At 36.1% G+C, this 19881-nt stretch overlaps 2 protein-coding genes across 31 annotated transcripts in view; one reads left to right on the forward strand and one right to left on the reverse strand.

Annotated features, from left to right (window-relative positions):
• The window catches only part of LOC111048716 (calcium/calmodulin-dependent protein kinase type II alpha chain), a 249474-nt gene that overhangs the window by 215836 nt on the left and 13757 nt on the right, over nt 1–19881 (reverse strand). The window lies entirely within an intron of this gene.
• Nucleotides 1668–5422, forward strand: LOC111044055. Its single transcript, XM_039420878.1, has 3 exons — nt 1668–2972; nt 3808–4053; nt 4646–5422. Exons 1-3 carry the CDS (start codon nt 2897–2899, stop codon nt 4750–4752), a joined length of 429 nt encoding a protein of 142 aa, XP_039276812.1. The 5' UTR covers nt 1668–2896; the 3' UTR covers nt 4753–5422.

Genomic DNA, 19881 nt, shown 5'->3' on the forward strand with positions numbered 1-19881 from the left:
TTTTAGGAATGATATTTTACCTTGCATGAGAACCGGTATGATATTTGACAATGCTTTGAATCAGTCAGCTGCGTTCGAACTGTTTTAAAAACATCTGATCGATAGTAAACAAGTGTAACCTCAAAATCAGTGAGCGATTCATAAATAATTTGTGCTTTATTCGCAAAATAATTATAATTTTATTGAATAATTTTCCTAGAAAAATATTCAGTACAGAACGGTACTCTTATCTAATATACAGTTATTGATAAGTAAGCTTTATCGCTCGGTCGCTAACTATTCCTTTAGCAAATTCTTTCATTTTAAAAGGTAATCACAATTTTTCTCTCTTCTCATGAGATCTATTTGAAAAATTCATCACACAAAAGCCCCCAGGATATTTTAAATAGGTAATTGGGAGACGAGTCGAAACAATGACTATTTGAAAAATCCGATATTGTGATGAATACACTATTTCATCTCCTTACTTCTACGAAAACTCAACACTTAACACTAAAAACAATATATCGTGCACTTTTGGCTACGAAAAATAAATAATTGATTGTTCCTTTCATTGGATACAATCGAAATACAATAATTAATGAGGTCTCTTTGGATCCTTCATTAAAACAACTCCACAACTTCCATTCACGGGTGGCTTATGAGCAGACCCATAACTATAACAAATATACAAGATTTCACATATTACTTCTTAAGATTTGAATAGTATTTGCAACAAATATAGACTTTCATCATTTTTTCATAGTTATTACAGGTTTCGACTCTTTGGTTTGGCTTTTACATAAATTGGGTGAGAGTGTGATTTTACTTCGGTGACTTGACAATCGTCTACCGTTTGACTCGAGCAATTTCTTATTTGCGCTTAGTACGTTGCGTACAAACAGGGTTACACTTGAAATGGCTTTCTTGATTTTTATCAATGTTGGTTACAAATATTAAGTCCTTAAGATTACATTTATCAATTTGAATTACAATTCATGATCTTTTGATGCAACAGTAATAAATTTCACATTTAAAGGTAAGAATTTCATTTTCTTTGGAGTTTTTTAGAGATACATTCATATATGACATAGAACATGCGCATTTCGTGCAAATTAACATAAATATATATTTTTGGTTGCGTTTTTGCTTATAATTTCACATTAAATAATATGTTACATTAATAATTGAATAACGATATTGCTTGGATTCTATTAACATTGACTCTAGGATTTCGTACACATTGGTTGGTGGGACGAAGAAAATTATCGAACAGGCTTTGGTTCTGAATAGATTTTTTCTATCGATTCTGTATTTCAAGGTTAGATTTACACATTTTTTCAAATAAACTTTGTTTATTTTCTTTCCTCCTATTCACTACTAATTTCATGTTATTTCTAATTTATAATTATTTTCCGTGGATAATATAATTCTTGTTTCTGTTTTTCAGTTGTGCAGATGATACCAGGCGATTGTTTCGATGATGACTCTGACACGAGGCGGATGGCTTGATCAGGTTGGTAAAAATTCTTAAAGTTGTTTTCAGTTTTATTCCTTGATTTAAAGTTGATTTCAATTTCTTCTTTTGAAGTGGATTGTTGTTTATTAGATGAGTTGAAATTGTTTATTGGTTAGGTTCTTCGGTAGGGTTTTACATTTATTACGTTTTCCCACCAGTGATTATTGGCGTTCTCGGAATCTTGAATCTTGACGGTGTTGTGCTGTGAAACGTCGGTCACTCGATGCGGTCCTGTGTAAAGATGGAAGAATTTTTTAGTTAACTTGCCTAGGGCATCTGAAGATTTATGTGCTTTTACCAGTACTTCATCTCCGACTTCATATTTGAATTTCTTTGTAGCCTTGTCATGGTATTTTTTCCTTTGTTTTGCGGATTTGTCTAACCTATTGCGAACCAGTTGGTATAAGTTTGGGTTAGGTTTATCCGGATTTGGAAACTTGATTAGGCTCTGAATAAATGATTCGTTTCTTGTGCCAAATATAATTTCGTGGGGAGTGTACCCGGTACTATCACTCACACAGTTATTAATGCAGTGTTCTAGGAACGGTACATATTTGACCCATTGTTGATGACGGTGACTGCTATATGCCCTCATAAATCTTGAAATTTCTTTCATTTTTCTTTCCACTGGGTTTGCACTGGGAGTGTACGCCGAGACTCTTGACGTTTTAATGCCGGCTTGTTCTAAAATTTGTTTCCACTTGGCACTGCAAAAATAGGTTGCGTTGTCTGACAATATGCGCTGTGGTTTACCAACTTCATTGGTCCATCTTTCGGTGATGCATTTGGCTAATTTTTCACCAGTGATTTTACCAATAGGGAAGAACATTGTATATTTTGAGAACAAGCAGGTTAAGACAAAAATAAAGCGTTTTTGGTGTATAGACTGAGGTAGTGGCCCATAGATGTCAGCTGATATTAATTCAAGTGGTTGTGAGGGTAAGATAGGTATCATTTCTCCTGCTATATGAAAACGGTTATGCTTTGTTTTTTGACAGATGTCGCAGGCTCTTATTAACTGTGTAACCTTTTTGTTCAATCCTTTGAAGTAACAACACGTTTTCAGGGCATGTATTGTTTTTCTTATGCCAAAGTGACCAATTCGTTCATGTGCTTCCAAAATTACGTCCTTTTCTAGGGTGTGTGGTATGACTAGATGCCAAAAATCGGAGTTTTTATTAGCCTTATAAAACAAATGGTCGTTGAAAACAGTGTAGCGTTGTAGATACTGGTGCTCTTCTACTGGAGGGTTGGATAACTTGCGAATGAGATCTGTGATTTTATTGTCCATTGATTGTGCGTTTTTAAATTTTTCAGATGTAAGGAGTTCGGTGTGCAGGAGCGGCGATATATTGAAGGGTAACGGCACTGGTTGATCTTCGGCTACATAGCATTGGAATGTCGTTTCATTTGCATAGGTGTCACTTCCTTCTCTGGACAAGAAATCAGCAGTTTGATTTCGTTTACCTGGCAGGTGAGTGAGTTCTAGGTCAAATTCTTGCAATAACAGAAACCATCTAGATAGTCGGTTGTTGGTTAACTTGGCTGTTTTGAAGAAAGTCAGAGCCTTATGGTCTGTGTTAACAAAAATCTTTTGGCCTAACAACAACGTTCTATATTTCTTGCATACTTCGACAATGCTTAGTAGTTCTTTTTCCGTGACTGTGTACTTCTTCTGGGCTGCATTCATAGTTTTGCTAAAAAATGCTATGACTCCTTTTTCTCCTTTCTCATCATATTGAAAAATTTCCGCACCTAAGGCGTAATCCGATGCGTCAACATTTATATGAAAAGGTTGGTTGAGATTTGGATGATTCAATATAACAGCTTTCAGAAAAGCATCCTTCAACTGGTTAAAAATTGCATCTTCCTTGAGCCCCCATATCCATGGTTTAGAGGATGATAAAACATGACTCAGTTGTGCCGTATAATGAGACATCTGTTTGTTAAAGCGGCGATAGAATTGTAGGAAACCAATAAAACGTTGAAGCTGTTTACGACTTGATGGAGATGGAAAGTTTTTTATAGCTGCTAATTTATCAATGTCCTGCATGATACCTTTATCAGTTATGATGTGCCCGAGGTATTTAACTTTCTTGGCAAAAAATTCACATTTTGATAATTTTAACTTCATACCACATTTTATTAGTCTACCGAATACTACATCAAGGTGTTGAATATGCTCTGCCACACTCTGTGATGAAATAATTGCATCATCAACGTAAAGAGCACAAAAATCTGAAATGTCTTCACCAATTGATTGTCTTAGGCAGCGTATAAATATAGCCATTGCATTTCTGATCCCAAAGGCAAGTCGGGTGAACCTGAGATTTCGGCCGTTGAAGAGGAAGGACAGGTAATCTCGAGATTCTTCGGCCACTTGTACCTGCCAATATCCGGCGCTGAGGTCGACGGTGGAGTATATGGTCTTGCCATGGAACGTCTGCAACACCTGATCGATCTGGGCGGGAGCTTCACGGTCGTCGTCGAGAATCATGTTCAGCTGGCGGGCGTCGAGACAGAGTCGGGTGGAGCCGTCCTTCTTCGAAACGCAGGTAATAGGCAAACTATAATGCGATGTGGATGGTTCGATAATGCCTAGTCTTTCCATCCTATCTATTTCGGCAGCTGCTGCTTGACGGTGCGCAAAAGGGATGGGATAAGATTTTCTATAATACGACTCATGTGGTTTGACCTCTAATTTACACTGAAAATGATTTGCCAATCCTGGCTGTTCTGAAAATACTGCACGATTTTTTATGAACATTTCTTTCATGGATTGTTTGATTGCGAGCCCCCATTCAGAATTGTTATCAATCTCATTCAGTAACTTTTCCATCAGAATGTCAGTATCATCTGGTGTTTCATTTTCCAAGCTGTAGTCATCCACTGAATCATGACTCATCATTTCACTTTCTTCACCTTCTCTGTATTGCACCTTGTATTCTTTTTCAGGAATGTAGTCTTCAACCATGTGATATCTCACTACTCTTACATCTCCCGCATTGGCCTTTAATACTATCTGAGTATTGATACTAGTCCGATTGCTATTGTCGATTAATTGCAGTTCAAGATTTTTGAAATTTATGTTTGAGTTATAATGGGCTAAGAAATCAGCACCAATAATAATGTGTGGTCCATTTGCAGGTAATACCAGGAAGGAGTATGGGAAGCACTTTCCTTCGACTTGGATCTCCAGGAGGCATTGTTTAGATATTCGGAGACGACGTCCTGGTGTGACACCTGATAGGTAGGTTGAGGTTAACGGTAATGTGGCTATTTCTGTTATGTTTTTCAGGCGGGAATAAGAATCATTCTGGATTAAGCTAACTTGTGATCCAGTATCTATGAGAGCTTTGAATTGTAGGCTGGCTATTTGTATGGTTATATAGGTTTGAAAATGTTCATGTATTTCTTGGATGCTGGAGTTTTCTTCTTCTAGTAAGGTTTCTCTGATGTTATTATATAGCGTGGTAAGGCATGTAGGTTCTTTTCCTGTATCTGGAGCAGTGGGGTTGTCTAGATTTTCCATTCCATTCATTTTTGCAGGTTGGGTGGGCTTAAACCGTATAGAGCGGCAACGACGGTAGATTCCTCTGAGTTTCGGTTGTTTACCTTGGATTATTTCGACTGGCGGGGTTGACGGATCAGTATTTTTACTTGGCGGTTGTTCTTCTGCTAATTGATTATCATTTCTCTCCGTGTGTAGACAGGTGATGGACGACTGTGGCGGGTGATTTCCATATAGTCAGATTTTCTGCGGCGTTGATGACCCTTGTGTTTTCTCAGCCATATCCGATTTTCTTCCCTGATTTTCGTTGGGCGTCGTTTGATGCTGATTTGCGCTCGCATTTCCCATCCGGTTGTAGTTGTTGTTCCGGCTATGCGCGGCGTTGTTGGAGTATTGGTTACGGTGTTGGTTTATACGGTCTCGTCCATCATGGTAGTACGCGTTTCTCCGGTTAGTATCCGACTGCTGGTTGTGGTTCTGGAAATTCCTCCTACTTTCTGGTTGGTTTTCTTTATTTAATCGCTGTTGAAAATTTGTGTTGCGATCCTGGTTATTTGCAGAATTAAAGGGACGACGGGCGTTAGAAAAGGGAGAAGTATTTTGTTGGGGTTGATGATCTTGATGCGGATGCTCTTGTCGCACAGTGAAGTTGTAATCTTCGCGATGTACCGCTTGGATTTCATGGAGATGATTTTCCAATTCTTTGATGGTCTTAACATGACTAGTCGCTAGTGCCATCTGTACGGGGTAAGGCAGCTTCCGGATAATGATCTGAGTGAGTGCTAACTCGGCAAAAGGTGTATCTAGTTGTGAATTTTGGTATCTGATGTTTGATACGAAGGCGGTGCATGTTTGGCCATTTCGAGGTGAATATTTGCAGGATACGATATCAGATAATATAACTCGCTGTCGATCTTGTCCCCAATATTGCTCTAGGAAAGCATCTATGAATTCGGATAAACTATTAAATTCGGCGGCGCGTCCGTGAAGGAAAAGTAAGGGTTCTCCGGACAACAGAGTGAATAATTTGAATTTCCATATGGGCCAGGGTGTGGGGGTAAGTTCTTGAACAGATCTCAGTTGTTCGACGAAGGGTTTTGGGGGCATAGACGCCGGAGTGTCATCAAAATGTCCTAGGTTTTGAAAAATTGTGGTGGTGTTGTACGACTCTGAGGGCGGTGACAGTTCTAGATTGGCTCGAGAGTGACTTATGCGGGTTTCCATCTGAGTGATTCGGGTATCCGTCTGCTCAAATCTTTTTCGGACCTCGGCATCAACACTCTTCCTTTGCTCGGCGGCAGTATCACATCGTCTATGTAGGTCGCTGTATTGTATAGTTAAGCTGTCCACCTGAGAGCTAATAGCAGTTTGCTTTTCATTCAGGGTGTTAACATGGCTCTTCAAATTTGTTATATTGGATGTAACTGGTTCAAGTTGCCCTTCTACTCGCCGTATAATGTCCTCGTGTTCATTTTGACATGCGGAGATGTGTTCGTTGACTTTGGCCTGCACGCTCTGCGTTATCTGCTCTCCTGCTTTGGTGCAATGCTGTTTGGCTTGCTCAACTACTTTCTCTTTCAGAGTATCCATCTCCACGCGTATGTGTTCTTTTAAGGTGACCTCGACGTTGACTACCTTCGTATGCATATCTTGTGATATCTGATCCAATCTGTTATTTGTTTCTACAATGGATTTATCCAGACGCTCGGTTAAACCTTTGATGGTATTATCAGTATCATGGAATGCTCTGTCCATTCGCTGGCTCAACTTCTCTAAACCCTGTTCGTTTACCTTCTTTACTTCTTGAACTTCCTTTTTTAATTCTTCCTTTGTTTGGTCGCTTTTTTCATTTAAGTTGTTTATTGCTTCCCTTGTTTGGTCGCTTTTTTCATTTAAGTTGTTTATTGCTTCCTTTGTTTGGTCGCTCATCTTGGTTATTGCTTTCAGGAGGGTGTCCATATCCATTGCGGGAGCGGGTGTATGGCGAACGGTTACCTTCTGGTTTTTTATCCGAGCAACGGTACGAGAAATGGGAGTTCCTGTCTCGGGGGCGTCGTCGTCCGTATGCTCTCCCGATGTTTCATCCTCCGGCTCTTGGGCTGCCGACGGATCTTCCACTAGGATGCAGCTCTCCTCCACCTGTGTCGAAGATAAATCATCCAGTACATTGGGATGGAAATCGGCGGCTGCGGTGATGGATGCGGATGGCGGCGAACAATCGGGTGAGATGTCCTCGGTGTCCGACAGACTTGGATTGACCTGGTCGTTTCCTGCCATGGTTTGTGAGAGAATAACGCGACGAACGTGTGCGGTGAATAAAAAACGTGAAAGTGTTGATGTGATATACAAAATAATTAATAAGAAATCCAATAGAAATTGTTATAGCTTCGTAGTGAGTGAAATACAGAAAAAGTGGTTTAGCAATGTGTTCAGTGATAAAATGAGTCAAGTTAGCAATATCGTTAACATAAAAATGACACGAACACACAGGATACACAGTGAACACTTATGCGGTAATACAGGTACGCCTCTTATAATTTATTATTACTATTATTATAAATATTTTATTCTTATAATTTCTTGCCGCAATTCAATATATAGGCTAGTGTTCTTTGCAAAATTTTATATAAAAGCAGTGATGCTCTGCTTGAATTCCACAATATATCCGTGATTTAATTTTACTTCCCTCTTTATGTTTTAAAAACTTTTAAAAATGTAAATAACTTCAATCCTCTTTTCTGTAAATATTTATAAATTGTTTCAATATAGACCTAATATTCTTCAAATAATATGACCTTTCTTATGATATCTCTTATACCTATGACTTATAGTATGACCAATTTTCGAATAACACAATAATAAAATTCTGAGTTCGATTTTTTCTCTAAAAATTCATCAATCGATAAATTTCTTTTCTGTTCAAAAATTGGGTATGGTACGTCTTGTTATTTTATATAACAGTGAACAGTTAATATTAAATTTGAAGAAATTCACAACCATGAATTTTTCAAAAAATTTTCCCGTTGTCAGCGCTATAGTATACTGAGCAACTAAATAATCCTCGCAGTCGATTATCCACCTCTTCAATGCCTATCACTGTTGGGCGCCAAATCATGTGGAGCTCTTCCTGGGGGAGTCACTCTCACCTCCAAGGATAGGACAACACATGTAGGGTGAATCTTGTACTGAGTCAATGGTGTAGCGGCTATAAATTTTGTAATTGCGTGCGTGGACGCTGAGTGAACACCAGACTGATTGACTCACTACAAGACTCAATACAATTGTCGGAATCGCGGGAGGCCTAAACGCTCGCTCACCCTTGATTCTTCTAATGACAAATTGTATAGTGATGAAATTTTTATAAGTAGTGTAGCGATCGCTAAACACTGAAGACGGATATCTTAAAATTATTAACTGTGAAGAATGAGCATACAAAATCATACAGGTCGAGCAAAAATCCCGATGTAGATAATTTACGGGACTGCGTCTCTAATAAGTTCTGAAGGATTAAAATACGGTATTTGAACCAAATATCGTTCAGAATATATTTCGAGAACAGAGTCTTGTCGGGTTTTAAGCTCTATTGTAGGAATTTATATGATCTATGGCTGCCACTGCTGTACAATTGATGTGTTCGCTCCTAAGTCGAGGTAGGTAACAGATAAAAGCTGATATATGAGCAGGTAAGGACAAAGAATAAATATCTCGATCTGACCCCACTCGCTACATCCACTTAGACCTGTTCCAATATCCAGCTTAATTCAATTATTCCAATGATCGTATTCGATCGGTTCTTGATGATATAGAACGTATCAGACACAATAATTGACAGGCTTAAGAAATAATCGAACTCAGAAAGCGAATTAACAAAACTGAAATATATTACAATAAAATATGTAATCATACAGTGCAGATTCAGAATTTGATTTACAGGTTGATAATAATTTAGCATTAATAGAATAGTTAAAAATTTTCTTGTACCTGCATGATACCATGCGTGATTCAACAGAATTTTACAATTGATAAAATTGAACAGTTTTGAAAAAATAGTGAAAAATGAATTATAAAATATTTAAAAATGTTCGGGGTCGTGGTTCAGGCAGCGGAGGATAGTTAATCAACTACAAATTCTTATAAATTTAATATGAATAAATTCTAGACTCTTAATTGCTAAAGCGCTTGTCGGCGTGGCCAATAATTTAACGAAGAAAAATTTATGTTTTTCTGCACTGAAATATTTTCGAAGCGTAGATTGGGGCCCCTTATGACTTATAACTCACGTGAAATTCCTTGGTAGTCGTGGTTTTCTTCTTTAGATCAAAAATCGTTTGATCGGCGGCAATCCAGGCTTCGGTTTCAGCACGTGGGGAATTTTAATTTAAATATCTCCTTCACCGAATTAATTAAGGGATAATTTACTTTAAGCTTTTAAATTTATCGATTGATGAAAACAGAAATTTATAAATAACAAATAGATTGGCCTAAAATATCGGCTCACAAATAGAACATTTAAAATCGAACAAGAAATTTTACAAATAGGTCTTTGGTAACTATAAAAGAGATCTACACGGTAAGGATTTCAAAAGGGAAGTGCTGCTCTTTTCTCTAAGCTTTTAGGCTAGACCTTGCTTCTCGGAATCTCAATGTAATAATTTGCATAAAAATTTGCCATTGGTAGAACGCTTGTGACGTAAACATGACGTCAGTGGCAAGCAGTAGAATACAATTCCTTTAATTACAATAATAATTTAATTTATGTAATTCTTAAAACTGCTTAATCTTATAGACATAGTTCCTCTCATACAATGTACATGTGCTAGTGTAACTGATAAGGCAGGGTTGGTGTCTGATAATAGATTAACATGTGTTGCTTTCAAACGATCACCGTCTTGGTGCTATTTCTATGCACTGTGATTGGTTTAGACCTACCAAAGAGATTTAATTACCATGTGGTTCAGTTGAATTAAATTATTAATAAATTAATATTCTTGTACAATTTTTATTAGGTTTGAGATTATTATAATTAATTTCTGCCATTTTATCAATAATAGAATTTCATGCTATGACCTATTTAGTTACAATAAGACCTGACGCATAATACAATTTCTTAAATAATAAATAATTTCAACAATAATACATACATTTTATTTTTTTATTTGAAATTCTTGATCCTTTGTTGATAGTTTTATAATTTTTAGGAATGATATTTTACCTTGCATGAGAACCGGTATGATATTTGACAATGCTTTGAATCAGTCAGCTGCGTTCGAACTGTTTTAAAAACATCTGATCGATAGTAAACAAGTGTAACCTCAAAATCGGTGAGCGATTCATAAATAATTTGTGCTTTATTCGCAAAATAATTATAATTTTATTGAATAATTTTCCTAGAAAAATATTCAGTACAGAACGGTACTCTTATCTAATATACAGTTATTGATAAGTAAGCTTTATCGCTCGGTCGCTAACTATTCCTTTAGCAAATTCTTTCATTTTAAAAGGTAATCACAATTTTTCTCTCTTCTCATGAGATCTATTTGAAAAATTCATCACAAAATCAATACAGCAAGTATCTCCATCTAGACTAGTATCAACTAAACTCTAACAGGTTTTTGCAGCAATAGGAAAAAAGTTTGACTATAGAGTGTCACACTTTCTGTCTACTATCTTCTTCTATATAACGTACAAACGTCAAACGAGTGTACTTTTTTTCAAAGATTAGATGACACACAAGGTAGCAGACGAGAGCAGGTGTTCAATAAAGACATCACAGCATAAAAACACGTGTAGAGAAATCGCGTGAACACAAAATGCACAACCGATTTGGGATGTTGTCGACGACAATGTTGTCTGCTGTCTGTTTGTCACGGAAAAGTGGGGAATACGAATGAGAAGGAGAAGGATGAGGAAGAGAGGGAAGATTGCATAAAGAAGGAGGAAGAGGATGATAGGGAGCAAGTAAGGAAGGAGGAAAAGAGGAGGAAGATAAGGAGTAGAAAAGGTAGTAGAAGAAGCAAGAAGATAGAGAAGAAGACACAAGAAGGAGAATAGAAGAGCAAGAGAAGGAGAAGAAACAAGTAGACGAAGACTAAGAAGAGGCAGAAGAAATAGGGAGAAGAAACATATCAAGGATAACATAAAAAACACCAAAACAATCAAGGATCAGAAGAATCTTGGAAGAAGAAGTAGAAAAATGAGAAAAAAAAGATAAAGAAAATGATAGCATCAAGAGAACAATTAACAATACGGAATGAGATAAAGAAGTGAGTATCAAGGAAGTTATTATTCATAAAAAAATATAAAACACTGTTACAGTAAGGAAAAAAGGAGTGAATTAGATGTAAACAGGAGAATAGAGAAGAAGAATAACAGAGAATGAGAACAATAAGAAACTTAGACTAGAAATAGATGAAAAAGCTGAGAAGAAATAGTATCGAGATTATAAGGAGAAGAAGAAACAAGAGAAGGGCGTGGAAGAAAGAGATGAAGAATTAGAGACTGAGAAGACTAGAATAGGAAGAAAAATACAAAAAAATGAAAAGTTGAGAGAGATGAATTGCTGAAGAAGTAGAATAAAAACGATGAGAGGATGAAAAGGACTACGATAAAAAGAGAGAATAGAAAAACGAAGATAAAGTTGATACTAGAAACTAGACACGTAGAAGACTGAACTGAGTTTGGAAACTAAACCAGTTTATAGGAAGATACAGTGTGTAGTATACAGGTTGTACACTACATCTGAGCAATATAGCAGAAATCAATTTCAAACCACTACAAGCCGCATAAATCACTCTACTATAGTCAGATCCACTTCATACTGTCAGCATTCCTAATATGAAGCAACAGCACTTCCCATTCAACGAATGATGCCAGTCAGAAGTGGATCTTAATATAGGAAATATATAGCTGGAAACAATATAAGAAATGCTGTATTCCCGTTTTGGACCGACGACCTTTCAAACTACGAGAAGTTATGTTATGGAAAATGCACACTAGCATGCTGATACATGCGTGAGTCATGACCGGCATAAATGTGATGTTGGTCTGCAATAAAACTTGAACATCAAGCAGGTGCTTGCATTGTCTAAGCGGCCTTATTCAACATTTTAGCAGCATATTGAATAGTTTCACTACAGTATTATGAAAAGATGTTGTTGAATAAAAATGAAGCTGTTGATTGAGATTATTTATTGATAGTTCTGGGTCTGCATGTTTCCCTCCCCCAGTCATTTCAAATAGGTGATGTGTGATTTGTTGTATATTATTAATCTATCTAAATTTAAAACTATTTGTTTTATTCTGATTTGTATATTCAGATTGATGAGTTAGCGTATAAATTCAAATGGACATAACCTACATAATATTTGGACAATTCAAGACAAAATTGGGAAATTGAAGAAGTTTTGGGCGATAGCCTGTTTTTCTTTCCCGACTAATGTATTGTTTACTATATACAATAAATAAATAATTATTGTATGATATGCAATAGATGAATAGATAAATGATCATTAATTCATAATTAATTATCAACAAGATGATTGAAGACTATTTGATCAATAATTGATTTTTAGAAGGCTAAATGATGTACGGAGAGAAAATATTACACTCTAGATTGTATAATGAGTATTTAAATAATATATTTATTCATTCCTACTTTATTCTGACAAATCCTATTTGAAATTAATAGGATAGGAAAACAGGCAGACCCAGAACTATAATATATCAATGAATCAATTGATCTTAATCAACAGCTTCATTTTTATTCAACATCTATATCAGAATGTTTATTGAAGAAAGTCTATCCCAGAAATTTCATTCTAAGAAGATTAATTTTTTTTCAAAAAAACGTATCTTTACAGTATAGGCCTAGTATTTTTATAGTGGACGTAATTTGTGTTTGTTTCAGATTGTAGAAAAAAATGGACGAAGTGGGGAGGGGACTTCCTATTTCGGTTCTGTTCATGTAGTTCAATTTGTGATTTTGCTAACATCGGAAACGATTATTTTACAAGCCAATGAGCCTTCTCTAGATAGTTCAATACTATAAGAACATCAAGTACTGAGGTTTACTAGCATATACATCCTTCATTCATTAAAAATGTAACTTTGAGTATCATTCCGAATTCATCAGAATAAATTTCAATTTAAAGAATATACGTTTTTCATTTCTCAATTTTTATTCTGCTTTCTGTGACGTTTTTCTAAACTGGGTTCACAGGAAAATGTTCACCTGCAATCGATTTTTCATCAGTTTCCACCAGAATTTCCCGCTCACCGATTGCTTTGTACCAACATTCCGAATCAGTTGCACACCATGTTCATTAGAAGCGATACAGCAACAGCTTGAAATAGATTAACAAACGGTTTGGTCAAAGCATGACTGCAGCGTCCAATGGTCATTTCGAAAGCTACTATACGCTCTGCGGCGATACTATACAAAAGAAGGTAAATGATTTTAGCGCTCTAAACCACCCTTTTATTCTCCTTCTCATATTCTTCCTCCACATCCTTACCTACTGCTCCTCCTCCTCCAACTCCTACTACTCCACATCATCACCTACTTCTCCTATTCCTATTATCCATCCTCCTTCACCACTTCTTCTCCTACTCCACCTTACCCACGTTTTCCTTCATCTCCCCAAGCACCATAAACTGCTCCTCCACCTACTCCTCTTCCTTTTCCTATTCTTCCATTCTCCATTCTCCTCCACCACTTCTTCTTCTACTCCACCTTATCCACATTTCACTTCATCTCCACAACCACCATAAATTTATTGTTCCTTCCACTTCCCCCTCCCGCTTCTCCAACACCATTTTCTTCTTCTTCTCCTTCTCTTCATCCCATTCATTTTCTCTTTTTACCTCCTCCTTCTCCTATTCCAACTCTTCATCTTCCCCCAGTTCGTCCTCCTACTCCTACTCTTCCTCCTTCACTTCCACTCCTTCTCCCACTCCTACACCATTTCCTAATTCTTCTCCTCCTTTTCTTCATCCTATTCCTCTCCTCTTTTTACCTCCTGCTACTTTTTCTCCTATTCCAACTCTTCATCCTACTCCGGCTCCTCCTCTTCAGCCTCCTCCCCTTCCCTCTCGCAGAAACACCGAGTTGCAAAGTAGTTGGACTGCAAACTACGGATGCTACATACACATATATACATATAAATAATATATATGCTACAACAAATACCGTACATACTATACATACAAACAGTTTGCAGCCAAATCAATTCCATGTGTCACTATCAGGTCTCCACCTAACAATCAGACCCACAGAGAAGTCAACGTATATAGAATACTTGTTGCTTGTATAGGTATAGAGTGGTGCGGATAAAACGCATTTTCCAACGTAACATTGACACAGAACTCCACCTACGTTGTAGTGTTGGAAATACATTAGCGGAAAGACGTTGACGTTCCTAGCGTCAATGGAAAAAACTTCTTTCAGTGAGAATTTCAACATCATTATAAATAGGTTTAAATATCAACGTTCAACTTTCAACAAAGGATGTGTACATCTTGTATATATTCTTCAGAGTATAATATTCTGCTAGTATTCATCACATTCAATTTTTTAATGTCACAAAGTGCCGGTTGCACTTGTACCGATTGGTTCTTGTACACTTAATCACGATTAAAATTTAACCGGCTTTAGTGCAACCGAGCCCAAGTATTCTAATAATATTGTATTATTCTATTTAAATACAAACAATCACAAATCATCTTGCTATAGCTAAAGTTTATTCATTAACTTTAGGTAACACATGAAGTGATCTTTACTCTCTTACTGAGGAGAGAAACTAGTTGAATCGTTGATAACCAAAACCGTTGATCAACTAGTGCGTTGAATCACTAATACATGTCGCAGTATATTCACCTAGAGCATGCAGTTACTATTTCCAGATCCATCATTAACAGAAACTTGGGCATTAGCGGATCTGGGAGCTGTTTCACTGGTATTAATTAAATCGTCTCACATGTTGACGGGATGTAGTTCAATTAGCAGTTCACCAAATTAGAGATGGAGTTTGTTTGAGAGTGGTAAGCATTTCAAACAAAACTAGCCTCAAATGTCATCACACACTTCCAATGATATTTCCGAGAATCTACTCTGTTTTACAGTATTTGTGATGCCAATATTGTAGTGCATATTTGATACAAATTCAACGTTGTCAGTATCAATGATTTAATGAAGCATCAAATAGTTTCCCTTGTTTTACTATCTTCAATGTGAATCAAGCTCATTATCATACATCATTTTCGATTATTCATGATTGATATTCGCTAATGGGTAAAGGTTTATTTAGGGAGAAAGCGGGATCAAAACTCTACAGACAATAAATTATTCGTTTTACGGAATGAAATGACTAACTTGTAACAAACTCTTGTTTATTGAAATTATAAAAACTAGTTTATTGTGTTATAAGTAGATATCAAACTGAAACAGGGAGCAGCAGAATCTATTCGAGCCAACAGAGTTTAGATGGAGCCATAAGATTGGTAGTTGGCTGAACGTGGCAAAAGGCTGTCATTAGCCGAGACAAGACACACCTATCGTGGGCGGAGCTTCCCTACTACGGCGTGTCTTGTCTCGGCCAATAGAAGCCTTTCCCCTGACAGGTCACCCAACTATCATTCATACGTCTTCATTCGCAGAATATAAATTCGTTTATATTATCTTAAAATGTATGAATTCAATGCTACTTATTTTTATAAATAGAATTATAGTAACCTTTTTTAAAATTAATAAATTAAAAATACATTATAATTTATATTATAATGTTCCAGTAATAATAGTAATAATTATATTATATTATAAATTCATTATGGATTCCCACCACCACATCACCTCGAGTATATCAAGGACATTTTCTTCCTTTTTACCGGAGCATACAAGAATGAAAGTAAATTACTTTTTTTGTAGTTGAGAAAGTAAATTATTAAACTGGAGCATTGACATAGCACAAAGATGATTTCAACTAGACAATTGCTTTACTTGCAGTACTATTCCACGCAGGACTCCGTAATACAGTGCTTTTCTAGCAACTTTTATACCATGACAGTACTGAAATAACTTTTTCAGTTGCATCCTTTTCAGTGACAACACTTTTTCAGTATAAATCATTCGAAGTCCACAACAAACTACCAAAACTTGAAAGTTTTGCTTTAGACTAGATTGACACAGAAAGTTACAAAGGAAGTCACATTCAACCTGCGTGTCTTACAGAGCCAACGTTGGATTGAATCATAAAAACAAACTTTCACGTACTTTACAGGCCTGATAGGGGAATGACAGAAGGATGCAGAGGGAGAGTTGGAAGAGAAGAAGGAGGAGAAAGAGGTGAAGGAGGAAGAGGTGATAGAGTAGGAGGAGGAGGAGGAGTAGAAGGAGGAGAATTATTGTATAATATTTTATTACAGAGTGGTGAAGGTGAGGGGGGGTCTGCGCATATTACACATAATGTCACCGGTTAGCGTGACCTATCGTCGTAATAATAATAATAACAATAGCTGAGACAACGAGTAAGCGTGCCCTGGTCCCCCAGTGGGTGTTCTCTTCGACATAAGGGAAAGGAAGGAGTGGTAGAGGCATCACGAAGAGAAGAAGAAGAAGAAATAGAAGAAGATAGAGAAGAAAAATAAGTATAAAATATTACTGTACATTGAGTGAGAACAAAGAAAAAAAATGAAGATAGCAGAAAAATGGGCAACTTAGGAGAAAAAGGATAAAAATTAAGAATGAGAATTAAAGAAGCGAAATAGGAATAGAAGAAAAAGAGAAAAGGGGGGAAGAAAAAGTAGTAGTAGAAAAAGGGGGAGAAGAGGAAAGCGAAGACGGAGAAAAATCAGTCAATTTTTGAAAGAAAGAAAGAGATGGAGCGAGATGCTTGAGGATACTAGAAGAGAATAGAAGATATGGTAAGTGGACGAAAGGGTGGAAAGAAGAAAAATGGAAAGATGAAGAGAGAGCATGAAAAAAGAGGTTATAATCAAGTGAAGGTAAAAATAAGGAGACTGAAGGGAATAGAAAGATGATATGGAGAATGATACGAGGATGTAGAAAAATTAGAAGAGGAGAAAGTAGAAAAGAAAGAAATAGGATGAGCAAAATACGATACGAAAAAACAGAAGAAAGTTGATTTGAAATATGTGTGAGGAGAACAAAGAATTGAAATGTTGAAAAGACATGAGGAGAAGGAGAAGTAATAAATTGGATTAAAGGAAAAATGAGAGAGGAAAAAATGTGAGAAAGTAAGAATTCAATATGAAAAACTATAGAAATCAAAACAGAACATTTAGTTGAAATTGGAGAGTCAAGTTGAGAGAGAACAGAAAAAGGAGAAATACAGTGGATGGAAAAAGAAGCTTAACCAGGAGGAATAAAGATAAGAAGTTGAAAAGAGAAACTACATCGTTGACAGTTGGAATTGGATAGGCAAACCATTTTCATTAGTTTCAAAGTTGCAGCACAGTTTTAAAGCGAAAAAATATCGCCGAAGCAGTGTCACGCTGCGAATAGACATCGCGTGAACAACAAACATTAAATACCTTAACTAAATTCGCTCACATACTAGAAGCCACAAACAAATTACCTCGCCCAAGTAATAAGAAATGAAATGTAATTGAAAATTTTACAGCTCGCGGTTCAATGCCTAGAAATAATGAGTTGTGATTGAAATTGATATGAACTACTTTCTAAATGTCTTGAAGAGTACCTACAGTAGGCCTACCTTATTGAAGTTTTGAGAGTAATATAACAGAGTTATGCTTCATGCCTAGAAATGTGGGATAACCGACATCTTGAAGGAATTTGAAAAGCTTACGTCAATATAGACCACTTCTGCTACTGAGATAAAAATATTATACAGAAAGAGCATAAATAATTTATTATTGAAAACATTTCATCTATTAATAAAAAATAACAAATAGTATAAGTGCGCCTATTCTAGTGGCAAACAGTGGTGTAGCTTCTATAATTTGTGATGACCTTCATAGAAACACAGTCAACTCAATAGTAGGGGTAACACAGGGTGACATCTTATTTTATACAAACTATGATTTAAACTATTAAATCATAGTTTAAATATTGAACTATTCTATTTTTTCCTCGAGAAGGTTGCAGGAGTGAGTCAACTTCATTGGCCAACAAACATATAAAACCCACTTAAAGCCGTAAATCACCATCCAAAAATCCATCTTACGTGTCATGAAAGGTGTGAGGAGAACCGAGCACTCATTCCCAATTTTCCAAATGTTTAATTTTTTACCATTGCGCTACATTTATGTTTTTAAAGTTTTATCTTCATTCTTTATCCAATCAGGAGATCGTGGAAGGCAATTGTACGAGGGTAATCACTTATATAGCACAAGAAGTGCAACAAATAATCTTCTAAGGCCTCCTAAAGCTTACAACAACTTTTTTCAAAAATCTTTTGACTTTCTTAGTCCTAAACTGTTCTATAATGTGCCTGATTACATAAAAAGTGTTAACAGTATTCATTCATTTAAAAAACACATTTTCAAGTGGCTCCTTTTCTTCTCCTTCTGAAAATATTGAGAGTTTGTTCACTGTCATTGGTTAACTTTAATTTTAGTAACACATGAAATATTATTCTAATGCTTGAGTGGTGTGTGAATCTGTGCATGAATGCAGCAATTGAAAAACCTTTTTTTACATGTAGGCCTAAGTTACTCCTACTTGCAAACAATTTTAATAATTAAGCAAGTAGTATTCCTTTTTTTGACATCTTGTTAGATTAGTATACAATTTTGGATAATGTTTATTATTTATATCACAATGTAAAAAATTATGCGATGCTGTAATAGCTATTTACTGTTCATAATTGAAAAATTGTTTTGTTCAAATTATTGTAGCCTATTGATGTCAAAATAAAGAACCATTTGATTTGATAAACTGATTTTAAAATGAATTTAAATGTTTTTGTGAAGTTGACTGGTGAAATCATTCAAATGTTATTTTCTAATTTACTAACTTGGGCAATAGTCTAATAGATAATGTTCCAGAAGCCACTATTCATCACCCACTCAAATGAATAATGAAACTTGGAGTAGCTGAAGAAGTCCCATTTTATAAGCTGTTCTAATACGAAAGCAACATCAATTTATTCTAGTAACATCAAATTCAATCATTTCTGAAATCAGCGAAAAAATCCAAATTTAATGATGAACATCTAATTTATGACCCAGATTTTCGACAGGTATACTTTATCGAGAATATAGCGTTTTATCGAAAATGTTCGTGTCGGATCCTTATAGTGTAAGAACCTTAAGTTCCAAATTTCAAGTCATTCCGTTAACTGCGAGATGAGATATCGTGTACACAGACGCACATACACTCGTATGTATAGTGACTGGACTAATTGGATAAAATACGATAATACGAAATAAAATTGATGAATCAAGGACATTTCATATAACGTGATAACGGGTTATGTGATACTTTTCTATAAAGCGCATTTCCAAGTTATCGTTTGAAACTCTAGAAACGCAAGTTCCTTTTCTGACCCTAATATCATTCAATATGACATTTTCACTAATGACTCAATTCAATAAAACAAAACCAAGTACTGAACTAAGTTTCAACCAAGTTGACAAAGTAATGGCTGACTACGGTTTCTTGGATTGGTCCCTTAATTTGAACAGATGAAACCGAGCTGGCCTGAGAAGATTTGCTCAAAGCAAAACGAACAAAATGAGATCAAGACGACAACGCAGAAAGGACTGAGTTTCAGTGACTGAGCGCAAATTTCCACAAGCGGAACTTGGAGGAAAAAGAGGAGATTCAAATTGAAATAGAGGTTGGAGAAGGGGATGAAGAGGAGAGAGGATGAGAATTGATGAAAATGGGTTGAGA

This window comes from Nilaparvata lugens, chromosome 2, assembly GCF_014356525.2.
Source record: "Nilaparvata lugens isolate BPH chromosome 2, ASM1435652v1, whole genome shotgun sequence".
In the NCBI taxonomy this organism is placed as follows: domain Eukaryota; kingdom Metazoa; phylum Arthropoda; class Insecta; order Hemiptera; family Delphacidae; genus Nilaparvata; species Nilaparvata lugens.

Coding starts and splice junctions, on each gene's coding strand:
- LOC111044055 (XM_039420878.1), top strand. CDS start 2,897: ATGTCGTTTCATTTGCATAGGTGTCACTTCCTTCTCTGGACAAGAAAT. Junction 2,973..3,807: donor TGATTTCGTTTACCTGGCAG/GTGAGTGAGTTC, acceptor CTGATCCCAAAG/GCAAGTCGGGTGAACCTGAG. Junction 4,054..4,645: donor CGTCCTTCTTCGAAACGCAG/GTAATAGGCAAA, acceptor GTCCATTTGCAG/GTAATACCAGGAAGGAGTAT.